Genomic DNA, 22105 nt, shown 5'->3' with positions numbered 1-22105 from the left:
TGAAACAGATCTTACTGTAAAGTAAAATCTCTAGTCAGTAAATAAGATCTCCACTCTAACAGCAGAGAACTGAAAAATATGAAACTAAAAGTTTTTAAAACTCATTGACACAAAAATAAGCCAGGGGTAGTGACACACGCCTGTGATCCATTGTCTAAGGCAGAAATGTTTCTTTGAATTTAAGACCAATGAGAGTTCCACACCAGCCAGGATACATAGCAAGACTCTGGTCTCAAAAACAAAAAAGAACAAAAAAGGCAAAAATAAAACTTAGTGTTGGGATAGAGAGATGGCACAGAGGTTAAGAGCATTCTATTCTTTCAGAGGTCCTGAATTCAATTCCCAGCAGATATGATGGTTCAACCATTTATAACAATATCCGGTGCCCTCTTCTGGCATGTAGGCATGCATGCAGACAGAATACTGTATATATAATAAATAAATCTTAAAAAAAACTTTAAAACAAAAAGCAACTTAATGTCATAACAAATGCACTTACTTTATTCTTTCATTCTAAAATGAGGTTCCACTTCTCTTTTAATTCACCTAACAAACTTCATTTAATTATGTTATTAATAAAGATAGAGTAGCTATTAAAACAACCCCAGCCAGTTATGGTGGTGTGCACTTTAATCCTCAAGAGGCAGAGGTAGGAAGATTCCGTTGAGTTAGAGATCAGCCTGTGACTATGGAACTACAGAGTGAGTTCTAGGTTAGCCTGGGCTAGAGGAAGACCCTACACTTCAAAGAACAATCAAAAAGAACAAGACTGGGGACAGCAAGATGGCTCAGCTGGTAGAAGCAATTGTCACCAAGCCTGACATTTAGGCAGGCATTTAGTCCCTGGACGCACTGGGTAGAAGAGAACTGCCTCCTGCCAGCTGTCTTACCTCCATGCACACCATGGCATAAACCATGGCATAAGCATATACACACAAATAAATATGTGATGAAACAAAAATGACAAAAAGCAGCTGAGGTTTAGCTTCCCAGCACTGCTTCTGTGCTAACTAACACAGAATTAGTAAGCCAGAAGATCACTCAGAATTCTTCATCTACATCCAAACCAAATGAGCAGTAGGGATTCTTTAAGAACTAATGTGACCCCTAGCTCCCTGAGGTATACTAAACTCCCTACACACCTCCCCAAGCATATATGCACACAGAAGACCAAAGAGCTCCACAAATTAAAATATCAAGTTTCAAAGGTGATCTAATTCTGGGATAATTTTTTAACTTAATTTGTAATTTTTACAAATGAAATACTACAGTCCAATCATGCTTGTTCCCACCTTTAATTCTAGCACGTGAGAGGCAGAATTGAGTTTTAGGCCAGCCAGGGCTACATAAGACCATCTTTAAAAAACAATTGCTGGGCAGCAGTGGCATACACCTTTAATCCCAGCACTCTAGCTTTCAGGAGGCAAAGGCAGGTGGATCTTTATGAGTTCAAGACCACCCTAGTCTAGAGTGAGTTCCAGAACAGTCAGGGCTACACAGAAAAACCCTGTCTCAAGGGAAAGAAAAATTGCTGTGAACAACAAAAACTCTACTGTAAACTTCTCTTAAACTCTCTTCAATTACTTCACAGCCATTACGCTGAGAAGTGAGTTCCTACCTCTTCCTTAGTCAGATGTTGTTCCCGCATAACATCCATGTAAGTTCTGGCATTCATTTTAGGGTCAGGGGTCTTCCCTCCTGCAGAAAAGAACAGCAACAGGACAAGAGTACAATAAATAAAGGATATTAGGTTCAACTGATTTCTCTGCCCTGCTCTAATATTATGTTATTCCATAATCATTTAATTTATTTTTTGGTGGAAAACTTTGATAATTATACATCTTACTTTTTATTGAGTTTGCTGATCAATTTAACCTGTTTGAACACAAACATATCTACAGCAGTTTAAAACAATTATTTTAATGCATAGATAAAGCAAAATGACAGCACAGTTTAGAGTCTTCAGAAGTGATGGGTTCCTGGGTTGCTAATCCGGAATACGTACACTTTCGTGCCTTTGTCTCCATCAGCAGTTCTGACTTCAAGCAGCAGAATAGAAGCCTAGAAAATTATCTCTTTACCATTAGTAACACTTTGGAAAGATATTTATATTCAAAACATTACCTGTTGCAAGCTGTTAAAATCCTGACTACAGTAACTGACTACATAAGTTCTTCATACAGTGATCTAAACAGTTGTAACTTAGAAAATCTAATATACCTACAATCTTACTCTCATGTCACATTACTAAAAAGGGCTTCATGCTTTTTAAAATTTCTTTCTTGACCCAAAATATAATTCTATTTCTTAGAAAGTACAATTACAACTGGAAATATATTACTTAAGATATATTATTTCTACCAGTTATTACAATGCACACAAAAGAAAAGTGGTGTACAAAGAGATGTGTTAGTCTCTTGATTAAAGTTTCAGTATTTGCTTTTCAAACTGCAAAATATCTTAAAGAAGCCCAAACATTATATAACAAGATCAACAAAGGCACACTATGCTTTAGAAATGTGATAATTAGCTATACAAGTAGTATAGCATTAAAATTTAGGACAAAATAATAAAATTCTAAAACATCTCCTATGCTGACGATCATGCCCAATTGGTAGTGTCATTCTTTCTGACACTAGCTCTGATAAGACTTCCTTTGGAATACTTTTTCACCATAATCTAGAGAGGATGTGTTGAACTGCACCCTTAAGAATGCAGACAGGACTGGCATATAGCAGTACTGCTGTAGGAAAGAAATTAAGGACAGTTAGTATGGGCCTGTGAATTCTGACATACATGTTTAAATCAATTACAATAATGCAAGTAAAGAAAAGAATATCCCTATTAGTTCATGCAGGCTGAAAGTCTACCTTGTGAACCTGCAGCAGATCTATTTTAAATCAGGCACTTAGTTTTGAGGGTGGGACTCACTCACGCACTGAGGAGAGCTTCCACCAGGCTCGCTATGCCCCTTGCACACTACAATTAGCAAGACAGACTCCAACTACTACAGACAAAGTCTTTGTACGTAACTTTCGTTTTTACTACAAATTTGCATAGAGCAAAGTAGGTGCATTTACTAAGCTTTAAGGATATGAGGGGACTCTAGTGTGAGAAACAATTTCTCAAAAGTAACAATTCAAAACTCTAGAATTTGGAATGAAAACTTGCAATAATTTGAAGTATTTTGAGCAGAAAACCACATTTGTTCAAAGTATACCAAGAGTACCCAAAACAAAAGTAAAAGAAAAACCTTTAACCCTTTGCGTTTCTATGGCATTGGCTCATTATTTTCTTGTCCTTCTACCTGGAAAGAAAACTTGCATTATAAAGATGAAGACTATGGCATCTGTGACTTCAACCAAATCTATACAAATCTATAAGGGGGTCTTTAAAAAAACAAAAGCAAATTCATAAGCATGCCAAAAAAAATCAAAGGGCTAAAGACAACTTAATTAAAATAAATTTCTGAATACTTATAGAAAAGTGGGAAAGAATTACCATCTGCAAAAGGATCAAGACGCTCTGGGGAAATTATCATGGTCCGCCTATGCTTTTTGTACTCATCTTCCCGGTCTGCAATCTTTGGAGGACGATGTTCAGCAAACGGGTCATACTGGAAAAAGGATTGTTTCATTTAATGGCCACTCTATCACACGACCAACACTTCCCCACCAGACACATATCAAGTAAACAAACCATTTATGTAAAAATGTTATCATTTCTACTATGTTCTACAGAGAAAATATTTTCCAGTTTCAAATAACTCTGAACTTTTGAATTATAACCTGTTTTTATGTTCAAGCTATCTGTGTGGTATTTCTCTCGCAGTTATACATAAAATGTTTTTACATTTAAAAAAAGGACAAATACTATAGAATTGTATTACATGAAATACATAGAATATACAAATTCATATATAGACAGAAAGACTAGACGTTTATCTCAAGATGGACAAAAAAGGAATATAGAATAATGATTTCCTAAGTACAGAATCTCTGTTTTATGTGATGGAAAAGCCCCACAAATGGACAGTAGTATCAGGATATAATATCATGAATGTAATAAATCAATATAATTAATGTAATTAATATCATAAATATAGTTATTGAATGAATACTGCAAATGTAATCAATAAATACCACAAATATAATTAATATCATGAATGTAATTAATGAATATCATGAGTGTAATTAATATCCTGAATGTAATTCATGCCACTGAATTATGAACTTAAAAAAGGTTACAACTGCAAAAAATAAAAAATATAAAAAAAAAAATTTAAAAAAAGAAAGAAAAAGTGTGTATGGCTGATCAGTTTACAGAAGTCAACACTTCATGTAATGATGCCTTTACCAAACAGTTCTTTCTGATTCTCCCAAGTCAGCTCTTCTCTCAAAATAGTCTCAGAATTGACTGCTAAAACTTCTGTGCTTCCATTAGAACTCAGTCCCTCTTTGTAAACTGAATAAATTTTGAAGTCACCTGTTCTGTTGACTGTGGTATATCATTAAGCAAAGCCACAGGGGCATGATATCCAGGCTTCTTCTGACCCAGCAAACTTGTAGATGATGAGTAGTCATCGTCATCCTGCAATGAAACACACCCAAAAAGTCAAACAAATGTCAGAACATAAAAATGTATAATTTGGCAACTATCATAGGTTTACTTCGAACTCTTCACTTTAATCACAGAAATAAGTAAGCAGTAATTGTTATCAAATGTACTGACTTCCTTAACAGTGTGCTGACACAGCCACATATACTCTCTCTTTTCTAGTATAAAACGGGTACACTTGTTGACTCTCGAGAAAGCGTATCTATAAATTCAGTTTAAAATGAAGATCCTTGTTTCTTAGCTTCTACAACAGGCAGGGGAACGGCGTGCTAGGACAAGGGTGGCAGTGCCAACAGTGAATCCCTAGCCCTAGCACTCGGTTAAGGCCAGCATGAACTGACACTGTCTCAACACACACGCACGCACACATACACAGAGGGTGAGGACATCCTCTGCAAACACTAGTCTCCGATCAGCCTCTAGAATTTCATCTTTGGGACAATCACACAATCACACAAACACCTTTCTACCAAGGGGGAAAAGTGCCAGTGACAAAGATGTGACTTGAATTTTACAAAAATAACCAGTTTGAGCGCGCGGGGGGGGGGGGGGGGGGGAGCCACTGGGGGCACACATTTAATCCCAGCACTTGAGAGGCTCGGTCTACATGGTGAGTTGAAGGTCAACTAAGGTTATATAATGAGATCCTGTCTCAAAACAAAACATCATCAACAGCAAGTTTGATAATCTATATGAATTCTGTCTAATTGCAATCATGCAAAAACAGATTAAATAGTTATTTCACCAAATTTGAATGTTTGAGATGGTCAAAAGAAAAGCTACGTAGAATTTACATTAAAAACCTTTGATGTTCTATTTTGTTCAGCCAAAATGGAACATCTGTGAGTTCAAGGCCAACCCAGTCTATTAAGTGAGTTTCAGGACAGCCAGGGCTACACAAAGAAACCCTGTCTTGCGTGTGTGTGTGTGTGTGTGTGTGTGTGTGTGTGTGTGTGTGTGTGTGTGTGAAAACTGACCACTTCAGGAAGTATCTGAGGGCATGGGGAGGGCTCCAGCATTCAGGAGGCAAAAAATAGGCAGATCCTGAAAAACTGTATCAAAAACCAGGGAGTAACCACCTTCAGTCCCAGCACTTGGAAGACAAGACAGTTTGAGGCCAAGCATGGTCGGTCTCCATAACCAGTTCCAGGTCGTCTAGGGTTACACAGCAGGGGGATGGGGTCCTCTCTCCTTTTAACCATGCAACTCAAACAGAAAAATCCCCTCTATTTCTTAACTTTTTCAAAAACAAAAGCAAAATCAAAAACCTTGCCTCTTACAACTTACATCTTCAAGTTCAGTTGCAGCAATTGATGTCACGTATCCAGCAAATCTGCTATCACTTCCACCATAAATTTCTTGGTCATAATAACCTGTGGAATCAAGGCCCACTCCTTGGGCTTCATCAAGAGCTGCCTTCTTGCCCTGGATTTCTCGAATCTGTGCTTCAATATCTGTAAGAAAGAAAACAAACAATTTCACATTCCAAAGAGCTCTTAATAAGATCTTATCAAAATAACCTTAAACATAGAAAAGTTTAAGCGACTTGACCATGAAAGAGGTTAAAAGAGTAGTCCACCTACACATCTATTTCATCCCTTACCTCAACAGATGACAGAAACCCAAAGATCTGATTTACTATGTTATCAACTACAACTTACCCTAACCATTAGAATGGGCTATCAAAATTAATCGAGAAATTCTAAACCTTCCCCTAACTAAAAAATTACAGCAATTAAAAAATTACGCTAAAATATGTATTTATTTTTAGCATGTGCGGCACATGTACAAATGTGTAGAGACCAGATAACTTGAAAACTGGGTTCTCTCCTACCTTTACATGGTTCCAGGAATCAAACTGAAGTTACTAAGCTTGTGTGCAAGTGACTTGGTGAGCCATCTCTGGCAGCCAAAAAAATTAAAACTGTTGATGTTCACCAGGAACCAGAGCTATATTCACAATTATTTAAACTTACCACTACCAGAACTGAACTAGAGACATAATTCAGTGGTGCATAACTTGCTGAGCATTGTATAATCTGATACCCAGCCTCATGTATTATAGCACAAAATAAAACCCATTATTAGAGATATAAAACAAACAGTATGAATCACTTCCCTGCCTTTTGGCTAAGATCAAGTATAAAAAAGCATTAGCCGGGCGTTGGTGGCGCACGCCTTTAATCCCAGCACTTGGGAGGCAGAGGCAGGCGGATCTCTGTGAGTTCGAGGCCAGCCTGGGCTACCAAGTGAGTTCCAGGAAAGGCACAAAGCTACACAGAGAAACCCTGTCTTGAAAAACCAAAAAAAAAGCATTAAACTGAGCACAGTAGAGCCAGCAAAATGGCCCAGCAGGTAACAAACTTGCTGGTAAGCCACCTCCTTCTACTTGCTAGGTCAAGGCCTGTTTCACACTGTACAGTAGGCTCCAGGTTAGCTAGCCCCAAACCTTCTAACCAATTCTCCTGTCTTTGTTTGCCATCTTGCAGTAAGAGTACTGAGATTATGCATCCACTTTTATGCATCTTTTTACACATCTAGCTTTTTTTCCTTTAATTTATTTATTTTTATTTTATGTGCATTGGTGTTTTGCCTGATGTATGTCTGTCTGAGGGTCCCCTGGAAATGGAGTTACAGACAGTTACGAGCTGTCATGTGGGTGCTAGGAATTGAACCCAGTTCCTCTGGAAGAGCAGTCAGTGGTCTTAACCGCTGAGCCATCTCTCCAGCCCCCTAGCTTTTGTTTTAAGGCTTATTTATTTATTATGTATACAGTGTTCTGCCTGCACGCCAGAAGAGGGCACCAGATCTCATTAAAGATGGTTGTAAACCACCATGTGGATGCTGGGAATTGAACTCAGGACCTCTAGAAGATCAGCCAGTGCGCTTAACCTCTGAGCCATCTCTCCAGCTAGATGCATCCATCTAGCTTTCTACATGAGTTCCTGGGATCAAACTCCTAACTGCTAAGATTACAGGTATGACTCAGCATGGCCCACACTCTTTGGTTTTCTCTTCAATACACTCTAATTGGATGTACTAGAATGAAATTTCCTAGCACTGCATAAACAAGTATAACAACTCCCAATTTGTAACTTCAGAAACCCACAAGAAGAGAAGCACTGTCAGAATAACCTAATTTGAGCTATATTTTCCTGGTTTGCTTTTTGCTATTATCCTTTTTCCCCCCCTGGTTTTTTGAGACAAGGTTTCTCTGTAGTTTTGGAGCCTGTCCTGGAACTCGCTCTGTAGACCATGCTGGCCTCAAACTCACAGAGATCCGCCTGCCTCTGCCTTCCGGAGTGCTAGGATTAAAGGCGTGCGCCACCACTGGCCGACCACTATTATCTTTTTTGAATAATATTTATATTTTAAAATTTTTAAAAATTGACCATGTGTTGGTACATGCGTTTAATTACAGCACTTGGGAGGAGGGAGAGCAGAGGCAGGTAGGGCTCTGTGAGTGTGGGGCCAGCAGCCAGGTCTACATAGTGAGTTCCAGGACAGTTAGGGAGGGCTATGTAACAAGACCTTGTCTTAAGAAAGACAGAAAGACGCCGGGCGGTGGTGGCACACGCCTTTAATCCCAGCACTCGGGAGGCAGAGCCAGGTGGATCTCTGTGAGTTCGAGGCCAGCCTGGTCTACAGAGCGAGATCCAGAAAAGGGACAAAGCTAGAGAAACCCTGTCTCGAAAAACCAAAAGAAAAAAGAAAAAAGAAAAAGAAAGACAGAAAGACAAAGAGACAGGATGGGGGGGGGAGGAAATAGGAAATGGAGAGGAAAGGAAAGGAAAGGAAAGGAAAGGAAAGGAAAGGAAAGGAAAGGAAAGGAAAGGAAAGGAAAGGAAAGGAAAGGAAAGGAAAGGAAAGGAAAGGAAAGGAAAGGAAAGGAAAGGAAAGGAAAGGAAAGAGGAGGGAGGGGGAGGAAGGAAAAGAAGGGGAGGATAGTTGAAGTACATACAGAATGATAGAGAATGTGTTTAGGAAAAAATGTAAATCTCTACCCACTCTGTTTATGTCTGGCACTGTTTTAGTGCCTCTAGAATGTCCAAGAGGAACACTAGCAGACCTCTTGGTAGTTAGGAGAACTGGCTAACACGTCAGTGCTCTTTTCTGAAATATTCAAGCCTTTTCTCCCTCATACTATGCACCTAACACTTTACTTGGGTGGTAGTTGGTGCTTTTGTGTGCATGTTTTGAGACAGGTCTCACATGTAACCCTTGGCTGACCTGGAATTTACAATGTACACAGGCTGGCCTCAACTTGTGTGAAATCCGTCTTACCTGGCCTCACGAATACTAGGGTTTCAAGCAGAACCACCACAGTTAAGTTTGGGGTTTGTTGTTGCTGTTGATTGGTTTTTCTGCCTGGCCCATAGTCAGGACAAATCTCTCTCACCCGCCAGTCCCACAGCCGCTCAGACCCAACCAAGTAAACACAGAGACTTATATTGCTTACAAACTGTATGGCCGTGGCAGGCTTCTTGCTAACTGTTCTTATAGCTTAAATTGATCCATTTCCATAAATCTATACCTTGCCATGTGCCACGTGGCTCATGGCTTACTGGCATCTTCACATGTGGCTTGTCATGGTGGTGGTTGGCAGTGTCTCTCACTCAGCCTTTCACTTCCCAGAATTCTTCTCCTCCTTGTCCCGCCTATACTTCCTCCTACCTGACTACTGGCCAATCAGTGTTTTATTTACTAACCAATTAGAGCAACACATTTGCCATACAGAACATCCCACAGCATGCCTCTGCCTTCTGAGTACTAGAATCAAAGATGAGTGTGGCTCTGATGTAAGCTTTTGAAGGAATCACAACTACCACTTCTATCAGACTACCACTTCTATCAGACTCTGGAAGGAAATGGGTATGAGCAAATGAGACCAGCTACAGAGCCTGTGATCGCTCTTCTACATCATCAGTATAGTATGACAACCACCTCCATCAAATGACCTCATACACCTGTACAAGAGGGGCATCCTGACCCTCACACATCCAGGAACTCAAAAAAAGAGAACCTCCTGAAGAGCTCAGGACCCGGTTAACTAAAGGACCAGAAAACTTTCACCTGGCCCCTTTACTTTTATAGTTCAAGTCCCTTGTGCTAACATGTGTGGCTTTTTTTATTTCCCAGCTCTTCTGCCCCACTACCACCACTTTACCCAGTTGACTGGTTTCTACTTGGTGAGAATGACATTTTTCTAAATATCTAAAGACTACATCTGCTCCAATTAAGTACAACTGAAACCCCAACATGATTTTTGTTGTTGTTGTTGTTATTAGGGAGATGAATTCTGATACCTGACATACCTATTGGAAAAAAACATCCTTCCCCAGAAAGTACAGAAGACGGATATTAACAATGTTAATGAATATGTGAATTATCTGGGTGGCTGACATATTTGACATTGTTTTAAAATAGGGTTTTTCTGTGTTGCTCTGGCTGCCCTGGAACTCAGAGATCCACCTGCCTCCACCTCCTGAGTGCTGAGATTAAAGATGTATGCCACCACCACCTGGCATATTTGACAATTTATTCAAAATAAACTTTGTGGACATGCCTCAGGTTTGTCTAGCACCCATGAAGCACTAGGTCTAATCCTCAGCACCAGAAAAACAAAAGATGGGAAACATCGGTGCTGGAGCGATTACTCATCAGTTAAGAGCACTTATTGCTGTAGCAGAGGACCCGGGTTTAGTTCCTAGCACCAGTTCCAGGGAACTGATGCTCTCTTCCAAACTCTGTGGGCACTGCATACACATGTTGTGCATACAAGCAGGCAACTGTCCGTACTCACAAAATCAATCATGGGAAACATTTAACATACTGTTCTGTAGATGTAACCAACAGTCTTATTAAATAAGAAACACAGAACCAATGTAAAAGAGAAAGCCGAGAGGTCAGAGCTCAGAGCTAAAATCTCAACCTTCCTCCTGCGGTGTCCCTGCTTCCCAAAAAAGAGATATATCCTTTTGTCTGTCCGTCTTTTTATAGTATTTTGTTCTGCCTTCTCATTGGTTGTAAACCCAAACACGTGACTGCCTTGTCACTGTCTGTATGTACAGCCAGCCCCCCAGGTCTTAAAGACATATGTCTCCAATGCTGGCTGTATCCCTGAACACACAGAGATCTATGGGATTAAAGGTGTACGCCACCACCGCCACACTCTTGCTATGGCTCTAATAGCTCTGACCCCCGGACAACTTTATTAACATACAATCAAAATCACATTTCAGTACAATTAGAATACCACCACACTGTTCATACTTTCAAGCGACACAGGAAGAACAAACTCTTAGGTTAAACCTAGACTGTCACACCTGAGCTAACAAGGCAGCTTTGTTAAGTTCCTTCACTAGACTACCCTTCTACGCTGTTTTTCTGTGCCTGGGATACTGCAGACTCCAGCATGCAGTGTTCCTTCCTTGATGCTTCCTCTTCATTTTTAGTTTGGATAGGGCCCTCAGATGGTAATTCCACTGACTTTTTTTTTTTTTTTTTTTTTGAGGTAGGATCTCTCCATGTAGTTCTGGCTGACCAAGTGCTGAGATTAAAGGTGTCTGCTACTATAACTGGTTCACTGACCTCAGCCGGAAGCAATTAGTAAGGCAAGAATTTCTCAAATTTTAAAAGGAATCCCAGAAAAAGTTCCTTTACTCTGCAAACAAACTCTTAGCCTTTTTTTTTTTTTTTTTTTTTTTTTTTTTTTAAAGCCAAGGTCCCAATAGATCAAGTGTACATTTTGGCTGACACAGTGCTGCATACCTTTATTAATCCCAGCATTCGGGAGGCAGAGGCAGGGCAAGAGGATCTCTGTGAGTTCCAGGTCAACCAGACATACATTGTGTCTAAAAAAAAGAAAGAAGGAAAGAAAAAAAGAAAGAAGAAAGAAGAGATGGCTCAGTGGTTAAGAGCACTGGCTGCTCTGCCATCCTATGGAAGTATGATTCTAACACCCACAAGGCAGCTCACAACCATCTGTAACTCCAGTACCAGGGAATCTGAAAGCTCCTGGCCTCCTCAGGCTCTAGGCATGCAAGTTGTGCACAGACACACATGCAGGCAAACATTCACCTACGGGAGAAAAAATGGGTGGGTAGGAGTAGACAGGTTTACTATGTGTGTAGCACTGGCTGTCCTGGAACCCACTATGTAGACCAGGCTGGCCTCAAATTCACAGTTCACCTGCCTGCCTCCCTAGTAATGGGATTAAAGGTGTACACCAACTACAAGTGGCCAATTAAAAACTTTTAAAATATAGTGTATTTTTTCTGAATACCAAAAGACAACTTAATCAATACTCAAATAATTCTACATAAAAAGAAATTCAAAAAGGAATGAAGGAAGGAAGGAAGGAAGGAAGGAAGGAAGGAAGGAAGGAAGGAAGGGAAAAAGAAAAAGAAAAAGAAAAAGAAAAAGAAAAAGAAATTCAAAATCATTCCTTTTTTTTCTGGCAACCAAAGGAAAACATTACATCAAAGTTTCTCTTTTTTCAGCCACTCACTCAAACAAAACAAACCGGGAAATCTTTCTCAGGGGCTTTGTTTCAGCTCTAACTTTCCAATGTAAGAACTCATCCACAGGAGCCTGGTGGACAGGCTCGGCAGTTAAGAGTGTGTACTACTCTGCAGTACACAGATACTCCCAGTGTTCACGGCAGGTCAATCACAATGCCTGTCTTCTAGTTCCAAGGTCTATGATGCCTCTTCTGGCCTCCAAAGGCACTGCATTCACATACATAAACTCATGCATATATCCATAAAGATAAATGCATAAAGTAAAAAAAAATTAGAGGCAAAACACATTTCTATATGAAATTTTTGTTTAAACCAACATCTCTTCCTTGTTTTGCCAAAGGCAGCAGTACCTCCAAATTGCTAGACAGTAAGACTGTGCTCACTTCTAACTATACATAATTTAATGCAAAAAATGCCTAAAAGATAATATTTGATATGACTAAGTCTAGTTCTTATTTTTCAAATCATGGAAAGCAAAGGCACACTGGTCACGTAAGGAAATAATCAGTTTGGGAACTAGGGACGCCTCAGCAGTTAAGAGATCTTGCTGCTCTTCCAGAGGACCAGGGTCCAGTTCTTAGCACTCCTGTCAACTTTAGGGGATTAGACACCCTTCTTGACTTTATGGTCACCCAAACACATGTGTGTGTACACACACACAAACATAACACAAGCACATAAAGAATAAATATTTTTAAAATATTAATAAACAGGTGGTTAAAGAGGGTGTGAGAGATGATTCTAGCAGAAATGTTTGAAAAGCAGTATGGGGATATTGTTCAGTTGCCTAGCATGCATGAAATCCTAGATTTCCTCTCCAGCACTACATAAATCAGGCACTGTGGTTCATCCTATAATCCCACCATTAGGGAAGACCAAAAGTTCAAGGTCAGCCATTTGTTATGGTGGCACATGCCTTTAATCCCAACCCTCAAGAGACAGGCAGATGGACCTCTATCAGTTCAAGACCAGCCTGGTCTTCATAATAAATTCCAGGCCACAAATCAAAAAAAACATGTGACAAAAAGAAAACCACAAGAAAATTCAAGGTCACCTTGGCAATATATCTTACCTTCTCTCAAAGAGAGAGAAATACGTTTGAAAAAAATATGACAACAAGAAAAATCTTCAGTTTGGTTCATTAATGGGTATCAATCACTAGCCTGAGATGAGAACCATGCAGAGAGGCACACAAGTACCCATCTGAAAAGGCAGCACTTAGGAGGTAGAGACAGGAGATCAGGAATCTAAGGACAACCTCAGCTACATAGCAGGTCTGAAGTCAACCAGGGCAATGACAGAGACCCTTCAAACAAAACAGAAAAAAGGCCAAAAAAAAAAAAAAAAGTACAGGAACACTTCCACAGAAGGAAGACACAACCATAACCTTTTTCTATACAAAAATAGTTATTTACCTTCTAAGATTCAAGTGGTAGCCATTACTTTAAAAATAAACAAGACACAATTTAGAACATGGAAACCACTATTGAGAAATGTTACTCCAGTAAATTCAAATCCAAGTCCCATTCTCAATTACTCCAAAAACGTAAGAATGACTGACTGCCTCCAATGAAATTATTCAGTGACTTTCTTAAAACACAACCGTCATCTGTGGAATGGAGATGGCTCAGCCAGTACGAGTGCTTGCAGAGGACCTAAGTTCATTCAAATCCCCAAAAGCCACGTTAAGAAGACTGGCATAGTCATGCGTATCTGCAACTCCAGTCCAGAGAAGGAGGGAGATGGTAGGGCGCTGGCGACCAGCAAGCTCCAGGTTCAGTAAGATACCCTGTCTCAAGGGAATAAGGCCAACTGTCTCCCTTTGACTCCATGAGCATCTGTGATTGTGTGCACAAGTGGGGGTACCTACACACATACATATATAACACATATGCATGCTTGCATGGATATGCACACACACACACACACACACACACACACACACACACACACACACAAAATAAATAATAACTTGTTACTTGGGGGAAGGAAGATGGCACTTTATTCTATACTCACTGAGAAACCAAAATGAAATCTTGCAGTTTCTAAAGCCTTCCAAATCTGATGCTAAACCAAATTTTCCTCTCAATGCAGAAGGTTCTCAAAACTATAAACTATTTCCTACCTGTCTGACCAAATAGATGTACTAAAACTGAGTTTTAAAATGCCACTTTTCAAAGAAAGGGTATAATTCAATGGTAAATGCTTCTGTAACAAAAACTACAGAATCCTGAGGATTAATCCACAGCTGAAGGGGGGGGGTGTGAAAGGGGAGAGGGGAAGAGATGAAGAAAGGAAGAGATGGAGAGAGGGAGAGATCTTAAAGGTACAGTGATATATGCCAAAAATCCCAGTGTTCAGAAGCCAAAGAATTCCTCCAAGTTTGAGGCCAGTTTAAGATACAAAGTGAGGCCAGTGGTGCCTTTATTAATGCCAGCACTCCAGAGGCAGAGATAAGCAAACCTCTGACTTCGAGGCCAGAGATCCAGGTCAACCAAGGGTTACATGGAGAAACCCTGTCTGGAAAAAACAAAACAAAAAACCAAACATACAAAGTTACTAGCCAGCCAGGGGTACACAATCATTTCATTTCAAAACAAAAGTCCTGCAAGATGGCTCAGCAGCTAAAGGCACTCGCAGCAAGCCTGAAGACCTGTTCAATCCCAAACTGTCTCTGACTTCCACATGGATAGATGCAAAAATACATAGACACACAATAAGTAAATATAAGGAGAAAATTAAAATAAAAAATAAATATGACCCTGTTTATGTGAAGCTTTTCCCATAAAACCATGGGTATGCCTAAGTGGTTTAAAAAACAAAACAAAATAAAAAAAACAACACCCTGGGTGTGGATTCACATATGCCTACAATCCCAGTACTTAAAAGGCAGAAAATCAGGAGTCAAGGCCAGTCTGAACTACAACAAACCTTTCCCCAAAAGTAATAAAATAAATCCAACATATGTTAATCTATCAAATAAATGTTGATTTAACACTTGAATACCTATTATTGACAAGATACTAGAGCTATCAAGGCATATATAATTCTTGCGTACAATATTAGAAGAAAAACTTTAATGAGGTTATTCTGATTAAGGGTGAATGGTGAATGTGCTTCCTGCCAAGCCCGACAATCTAAGTTCCGATTCCCAGAACCTACATCATGGAAAGAGGAACAGACTCTTTTAAGTTATCTTCTGAACTCTGCAAAGCAAATGTTAAGTATAAAAAACTTTCAAAAAAAATATTTTAGCCAGGCACATGATGATATACACCTTTGATCCCAGCACTTGGGAAGTAGAGGCAAGTCAATGTCTTACAAGACCAGCCTAGTCTATCAAGAGAATTCCTGGATAGACGGAACTACATAGTGGAGAGAAGTGATTCTGTCTCAGAAACAAAACAAAACAAACCAAACCAAACCAAACCAAAGCTCAAGACTAGCCCAATCTACAGAGTGAGTTCCAGGGTAGCCAGGACTAGAGAGAAACCTTGTCTTAAAAAAAAAAGGGGGGGGGGAGACAGTGGTGGTGCACACCTTTAGCCCCAGCACTGGGGAGACAGAGGCATGAGGATCTTTTATGAGTTGAGGCCAGCCTGGTCTACAGAGCAAGGTCCAGGACAGCCAAGTCTACACAGATAAACACCATCTCAACCCCCCGAACAAAGACAACTATTCTAAGACAATAAAAAAAAATATTTTTACAGCCAGACCTTGGTGGCACACACCTTTAATCCCAGCACTCAGGAGGCAGAGCCAGGAGAATCTCTGAGTTCAAAGCCAGCCTGGTCTACAGAGTGAGTTCCAGGAAAGGCACAAAGCTACACAGAGAAACCCTGTCTCGAAAAACCAAAAAAAAAAAAAAAATTTTTTTTTTTTTACTGAGGGCCATAAGCCCTCAGGAAAAGCAACTAATTTTGCTCCATGTTATAGAAATGGCTTAAAGACAACTGTAAAAACCTATATTCTTGAAGGTGGTGATGGCACATGCCTTTAATCCCAGCACTTGGGAGGCAGCAGCAAGTGAACCTCTGAGTTCAAGGCCTGCTTCATAGGGAAACCCTGTCTCAAACAAAACAAAACTAAACTAAACAAAACAAACAAAAACTATATTCTCCAGGAAAATGTCATAAGGGAACAAGAACTGTATAGAGTTCTACTAAAAAGTTATCACCCTGCCAGGCAGTGGTGGGGCACACCTTTAATCCCAGCACTTTGGAGGCAGAGGTGGGTGGATCTCTGTGTGTTCAAAGTCAGCCTGGTCTACAGAGGGAGTTTCAAAACAGCAAGGTCTACAGAGGAACCCTATCTGGGTAGGAAGGAGGGACTATCACCTTCTGACTTGTACCTAGCTGTGACATACAGTACCCTGCTTGCAAACAGCATTTGTACATTTTTATAAAAATACCAATTTTTGCTAATGAACTACAATCAACCAACAAGTAAGTTTAGCTGGAGCTTCTACAATGAAAAGGCAAAACCAAAAACTTTATATTCATCTTAACAGGGGTATGCTACATAGAAGATATCAATAAGCCAACAATCAAAGCTACAAGACACCCATAAATAAATAACATATTAGAGGATGGGACTCCATCTATGCAGCTATGGAAAGGCCATCACGGGCTGTGAAACTTTGCAGTGGGGCTGGCTGCTTTGGCGTCAACAATGCTCCTGTCAGTAAACCCCTCCCCCCTCACTCCATGCTCTGCAAGCCTAATAAAGCCACTGGTTCCCCAGAATGAAAAAAATAAAATAAACAACCTACCTCGGATAGAACAAAACCAGAAACATTTTTAAATTCTCTAATTATTTTTGCCAACAATGTCTGAGATAGTCTAAAAGCAAAAAGAGTAACACCCAAACATTTCTGGCTTTAAATGTGTCGGTACTTTCAGTTCCTCAAATATTCCAACTATCACCTTTTGGTCCTAATCACTCTCTATATTCAGATCCGAATTCCTTCCTTACACCCTCTCTTCCTACCACAGCAATGGTTCATTCGCATCTTTCACGACTCACTGCCTTGTTACAAGATGTTCCCAAGGGCTCAGACGTCCTCCCCTAATTTAAAACTGATTGATCCTTTTAGATCAGCACCGCGTCACCACCTCTCAAAAATAACTAAAGCATAGATTAACGGTTCCGTTACCAAGCTTCTCAGAAAGTACTGGCTTTACTTCTCTGTACACGTTCCTTTGATTTCCTAAGAAAATTAAGATTCACACGTTTCCCTATCAAACTGTCAAATTTCCGATATCCTTATTTTTGTTACCTCTAATACTGGACCATATACACTTAAAAGGGATGTGTTTAGTGACTCTTAGAAGCTTTGTTGTCAGCGTAAATTTTGGTTTCTAAGCCAGGAACCAAGCAAGACACAGGGTTTCAACTTCTGACACTTCGATTCCTTCCTGTCTTCTCTGGTTATTTTCTTATGGAATTCCAGGATGATCCTAGCTGTGTTTCCTCTGTCTACCATAAAAGGATCAAGTACCCTGAAAGCTTGTGCAACTGAGAAAAGCCTGCTTTTTTTTTCCCCCTTTTAATTCTTTCTCCCGTCCGCTCCTCCAACCATCAGTCCTCAAAGAAAAACACTACACGACCGTGATTCAAGGAGTGAGCGACCCGGTTTGATGCCAGAATCATTCCGTGCAAGAACCAACCACCCCATCACCCAGCGGCTTGGAGACGCCGCCTGCATGCATCGCTGCGGTTTGGAGTAACAGGCCGGCGTCGAAGCCGACTCCGTTAGGAGCAAAGCTGCCCGAAAGCGGCAGCCGACCAGACAGGGCTTTCCCGGTGCAAAAACAGCCAACGACAGCGCCCGGAGGGGGCGAGGGAGACTTCCCTCCCACGCCCGCCTCCCCGCTCCCGCCCCCGGGAGAACTCCCGAGCCAGCCGCTCCAGGGAGGCCCTCGGGTCGCCACCAGAGCCCTCGGCAGCCCCGGCAGCCTCGGCAGCCGGCGCGGAACAAAGCGCCGGTGCCCGAGCGCGAGAGGACGCCATTACGCGGGCAGCGGGGCCTGCGCCGAGCCGCCGGCCGAGCAAGGCCCCGCCGCGCGGGCCTCGGCCCAGACCGAGGGGCGGCGCGAAGACGCCGAGAGCCGGCGGAGCGGACCGCGGCCGGCCGGCCGGCTGGCTGGCGGCCGGGGACGCGCGTGGGAGGGCGGCAGCCGCTTTACCTTCGTGAGTCTTGGCGATCTTCGCCATTTTGTCCACTCGAACACACAGACGGAACTGGCGCTCCCGAGGACTTCCGCTCGCCGCCGCTGCCGCTACCGCCGCCGCCGCCGCCCGCCCACAGAGGAGCTGCGCTCTGAGCGTGCGCACTCGGGGACGCAGGCCGCACGCTGGCACGGAACTCGACGAACTGCCACCTAGATGGAACCGCGAGGTGCACCATGGGAGTGGGCGGGGCCAGGGCCCGCTCCCGGCGGCTTCCTTTAAAAAGCAGGCGAATCCCCCCCCCCCCCCCCCCCCAGGACTCCGTTCCCCGGGGAACAGCTTCGCCCCCGAGGAAGACCCAGTCTTAGTCCCGGGCGGTGGTGGTGGCGGCGGCGGCGGCGCACGCCTTAAATCCCAGCACTCGGGAGGCAGAGCCCCGCGGATCTCTGGTAGTTCGAGGCCAGCCTGGTCTACAGAGTGAGATCCAGGACAGGCACCAAACTACACAGAGAAACCCTGTCTTGAAAAACCAAAAAAAAAAAAAAAGAGTTCCATCATGGACTTGGAGGTAATAACTCAGTGGTAGAACATTGCCTCAAATGCAAGAAGCCAAAAAGAAGAAAAAAAAAAAAAAATGGATTCTACTGAGGCAATTAACAAATGCAGGGACTGGAGTGGAACACAGGAAGATCTAGAGTTCAAGGTCAGCCTCTTCTATGCAACCAGTTCGAAGACAGCCTGGGCTCCCAAAAACCTCACTTAAAAAAAAAAAAAGAAAAAAGAAAAGCAACGAGAAGAAAGCCGGTTTCCACTTGACTCTGGAACGTTGAATATTGAGCTGAGTGTCCTGAGAGGTCAGATTGTTTTAAAACTTGGGCTGGGGCATGGACACAAACCCAGTAGCCCGGTGTGGTGGCTGGCGCACACCTTTAAATTCCAGCACTTGGTAGACAGAGACAGGCAGATCTCCAGAGTTTGAGGCCAGAGCGAGTTCCAGGACAGACAGGACTACACAGAAAGACCCTGTCTCGAGAGTGGGGGGGCGGGGGGAGCTTCCAGATTGCAAACAGTGGAAACTAGAAGAGACACCATTAGAAACTGTCTAGGAAGGGTTAGAGAGATGACCCAATGGTTAAGAGATGGTTGCTCTTGCGGAGAACCCAGATTCAATTCCTAGCATCTGCATGGCCCCTCACAACTGTAACTCCAGTTCAAGGGTATCTGATGCCCTTATCTGGCCTCTGTGTGCACTGCAAGAATGTGGTGAGCATACAAAAATGCAAGCAAAGACATTTATACACATAGCATAAAAATTATATATATACATATATATAAATAAAGAAAAACTGCCTATGAAAACTTGCTTCGTGGCCTCACAATGAGGCTTGTAGATATATGGGTAGGTTTTTAAGCCATGTTTCCTTCATGTTCCTACTAGTAAAAGGATTTGATGTAGAAGAAACCCAAAATAATAGAATTGATGTTACTTATTTACCAATGGATTTGCTTAGGAGACATTAAACCACACAAAGTAGAATTTAGCTAAGAAAATGCTGCCTCCAAAATACCCCAAAGATAAATAGAATGCTAACCAGGCCTGTTAGAGATAAAGTTTATGATGCTATGATATCAGTGTTTGTTCACCAGGATTGACCAGCCATTAGGCCCACACTCATATCAAAGAACATGTCTCAAACAGGCAGCTCGAGGGGCCAGCCCAACACAGGGACACAAGCAACCTTAAGTCCTGGTCTGCAATAAAGCCCCCAGTTCTTTTCATGAGAAAAGCATAATTCTGCCAGGTGGGCATGATGACCCCAGGTAACACTCTTTGGAAAAGTACAACACTGGTGTGTATAAACATAAAATAATTCTGGCAATAGCTTTGCTGTTTAAATCCCCTATCTGCCTAAGTAGACAGATTTGCAGGCTCCCGACTCTGTTTCAATTGTTCTAAGTGCAAGCCGGGCCTGAGATCTAAAAGAGATTTAAGGATGACCTCATATGCAGAGTACATAGCCTGACGTGGGTCTGAGGTATCAAGGTCTGTTCAAGGCTGGCTCTTCTTTGGACATTAGCCAGAGCCAGATGTGCAGCATTAAAGAGCCTGTTCTTTTATTCTCCTCCAGGTATGCCGAACATCTTTTTCACTGGGAAGGCTTATTATTCTAAAACAGATTCAAGCAGACATTTGTTGCATTTTGTGGTAGCTGTAGGAACTAAATATTTCCTGAAGTCCCAGAGTAATGATAAGCATCACTAAAGAGATCACCCAGAATTATCTTGTGAGTCCTCTGGTGTAAAAATAAGATTTCCTCACTGGAGCCTACTTGTCTGTATGTTTGTCCCTGAAAGAATGCTAAAATAATTAATGAAGTAAGGGAAAACATCTACAGAAATGAGCTGGGCGGTGGTGGCACACGCCTTTAATCCCAGCACTTGGGAGGCAGAGGCAGGCGGATCTCTGTGAGTTCGAGGCTGCGCAAAGCTACATAGAGAAACCCTGTCTCGAAAAACCAAAAAAAAAAAAAAAAAATTTACAGAAATGAAAGAGAACTGGCCCCCATAGGCCCAGCTGTTTGAACACTTGGTTCCTGGTCCGTGACATGGTTTGGGGAGGTGGTGCAGCCTTGCAGGAGGAGGAAGGCTGTCGCGGGGGACAGGCTCTGAGAGTTCATAGCCTCACTCTACCTCTAGATTGCTCTCCATGTGTTGTGCTTGTGGTTGAATCTGTGACCTCTCAGCTTCTTGTTCCTGCTGACATGCCTCCCCACCGCAGCAAATACCTTACTCCCTCGTTAGTATTCGACCAGTGAGAACAGAACAGGTTTGTTTTTTAAAGCAGTTTGTCGTTGTTGTTGTTGTTTTGAGGCAGTCCTGGTGTCCCGCCGGCTCCTTCTGTGAGTCTGCCTCTCTATCAAGTAAAACATTGCAGCCAGTCCCACTGGGTCCTCTGGATGCCGAAGACGGTTGTTTGGCTCGAACTGTTTGGGGGGCACCCAGGCAGGGGGATGGGATCTGTCCCTGGTCAATGGGCAGACTTCTGGGAACCTGGCGCCTGTGGTGTGACACCTTGCACAGCCTTGGTGCAGTGGGAAGGGGCTTGGACCTGCCTAGGCCCAGTGTGTTGGGCTCTGCTGACTCCCCATGGGAGACCTTGATTTGGGGGATTTGGGGATGCGGGGTGGCTTGGGAAAGAGGGCTGGGGGGGGAGGAGGGAGGAAGGGGGGGTCTGTGGATAGTATGTGGAATGAGTAGAAAATTCTTAATAAAGAAAAATGAAAAAAAAATTGCAGCCAGGCGATTGTTAACACATACCTTTAAACCTAGCAGTCCGGAGGCAGAGCCAGGTGGATCTCTGAGTTTGAGGCCAGCCTGGTCTACACAGAGAAACACTGTCTCAAAAAAAAAAAAAAAGAAAGAAAGAAAGAAATATATATACATATATATATATATGTATATATATATATATGTATATATATATATATATATACATATATATATCTGGAGGCTTTAGAGATGAGTTAACAGTTAAGAACACCGACTGCTTTTTCAAGAAGACCCAGGTTCAATTCCCAGCCCAAAAGGAGCTGATGCCCTCTCTGGTTTCCATGGGCACTGAGTACACACATGGTACACATATATACATGCAGTCAAAACACTCATACACATCAAATTAAAAAAATAAAGAATTACAGGATGGAGACATTTGCAGTCCACCTCATATAAGATTTATTGCAGCAAAGGTAGTCCATGAGCAGAATAGCACACAGAGCCAGAGTAGCCTGTGTGGT

General features: G+C 42.0%; 1 protein-coding gene across 3 annotated transcripts in view; it reads right to left on the bottom strand.

The window, feature by feature from the left end:
* The window catches only part of Sf3b1 (splicing factor 3b subunit 1), a 47379-nt gene extending 28936 nt beyond the window's left edge, over positions 1-18443 (bottom strand). The window contains exons 1-6 of one of the 3 annotated variants that reach the window (XR_003736320.2): positions 18329-18443; positions 5905-6071; positions 4486-4590; positions 3502-3616; positions 2006-2061; positions 1619-1698 (exon numbers count right to left, since the gene is read on the bottom strand). Coding sequence is in view for 2 of the 3 variants with exons in the window: in XM_028886352.2 (XP_028742185.1) it covers positions 1619-1698; positions 3502-3616; positions 4486-4590; positions 5905-6071; positions 18329-18356 (495 nt within the window). In the remaining variant the exon portion in view is untranslated. Of the gene's footprint in view, positions 1-1618; positions 1699-2005; positions 3466-3501; positions 3617-4485; positions 4591-5904; positions 6072-18328 lie in introns of those variants that run through there. The other 2 variants (XM_028886352.2, XM_028886361.2) reach the window with 2 other exon arrangements.
* Positions 18444-22105: the final 3662 nt, after the last annotated feature.

This window comes from Peromyscus leucopus, chromosome 13 (genome assembly GCF_004664715.2).
Source record: "Peromyscus leucopus breed LL Stock chromosome 13, UCI_PerLeu_2.1, whole genome shotgun sequence".
In the NCBI taxonomy this organism is placed as follows: Eukaryota; Metazoa; Chordata; class Mammalia; order Rodentia; family Cricetidae; genus Peromyscus; species Peromyscus leucopus.
This window is presented reverse-complemented; position numbering and strand designations above follow the sequence as displayed.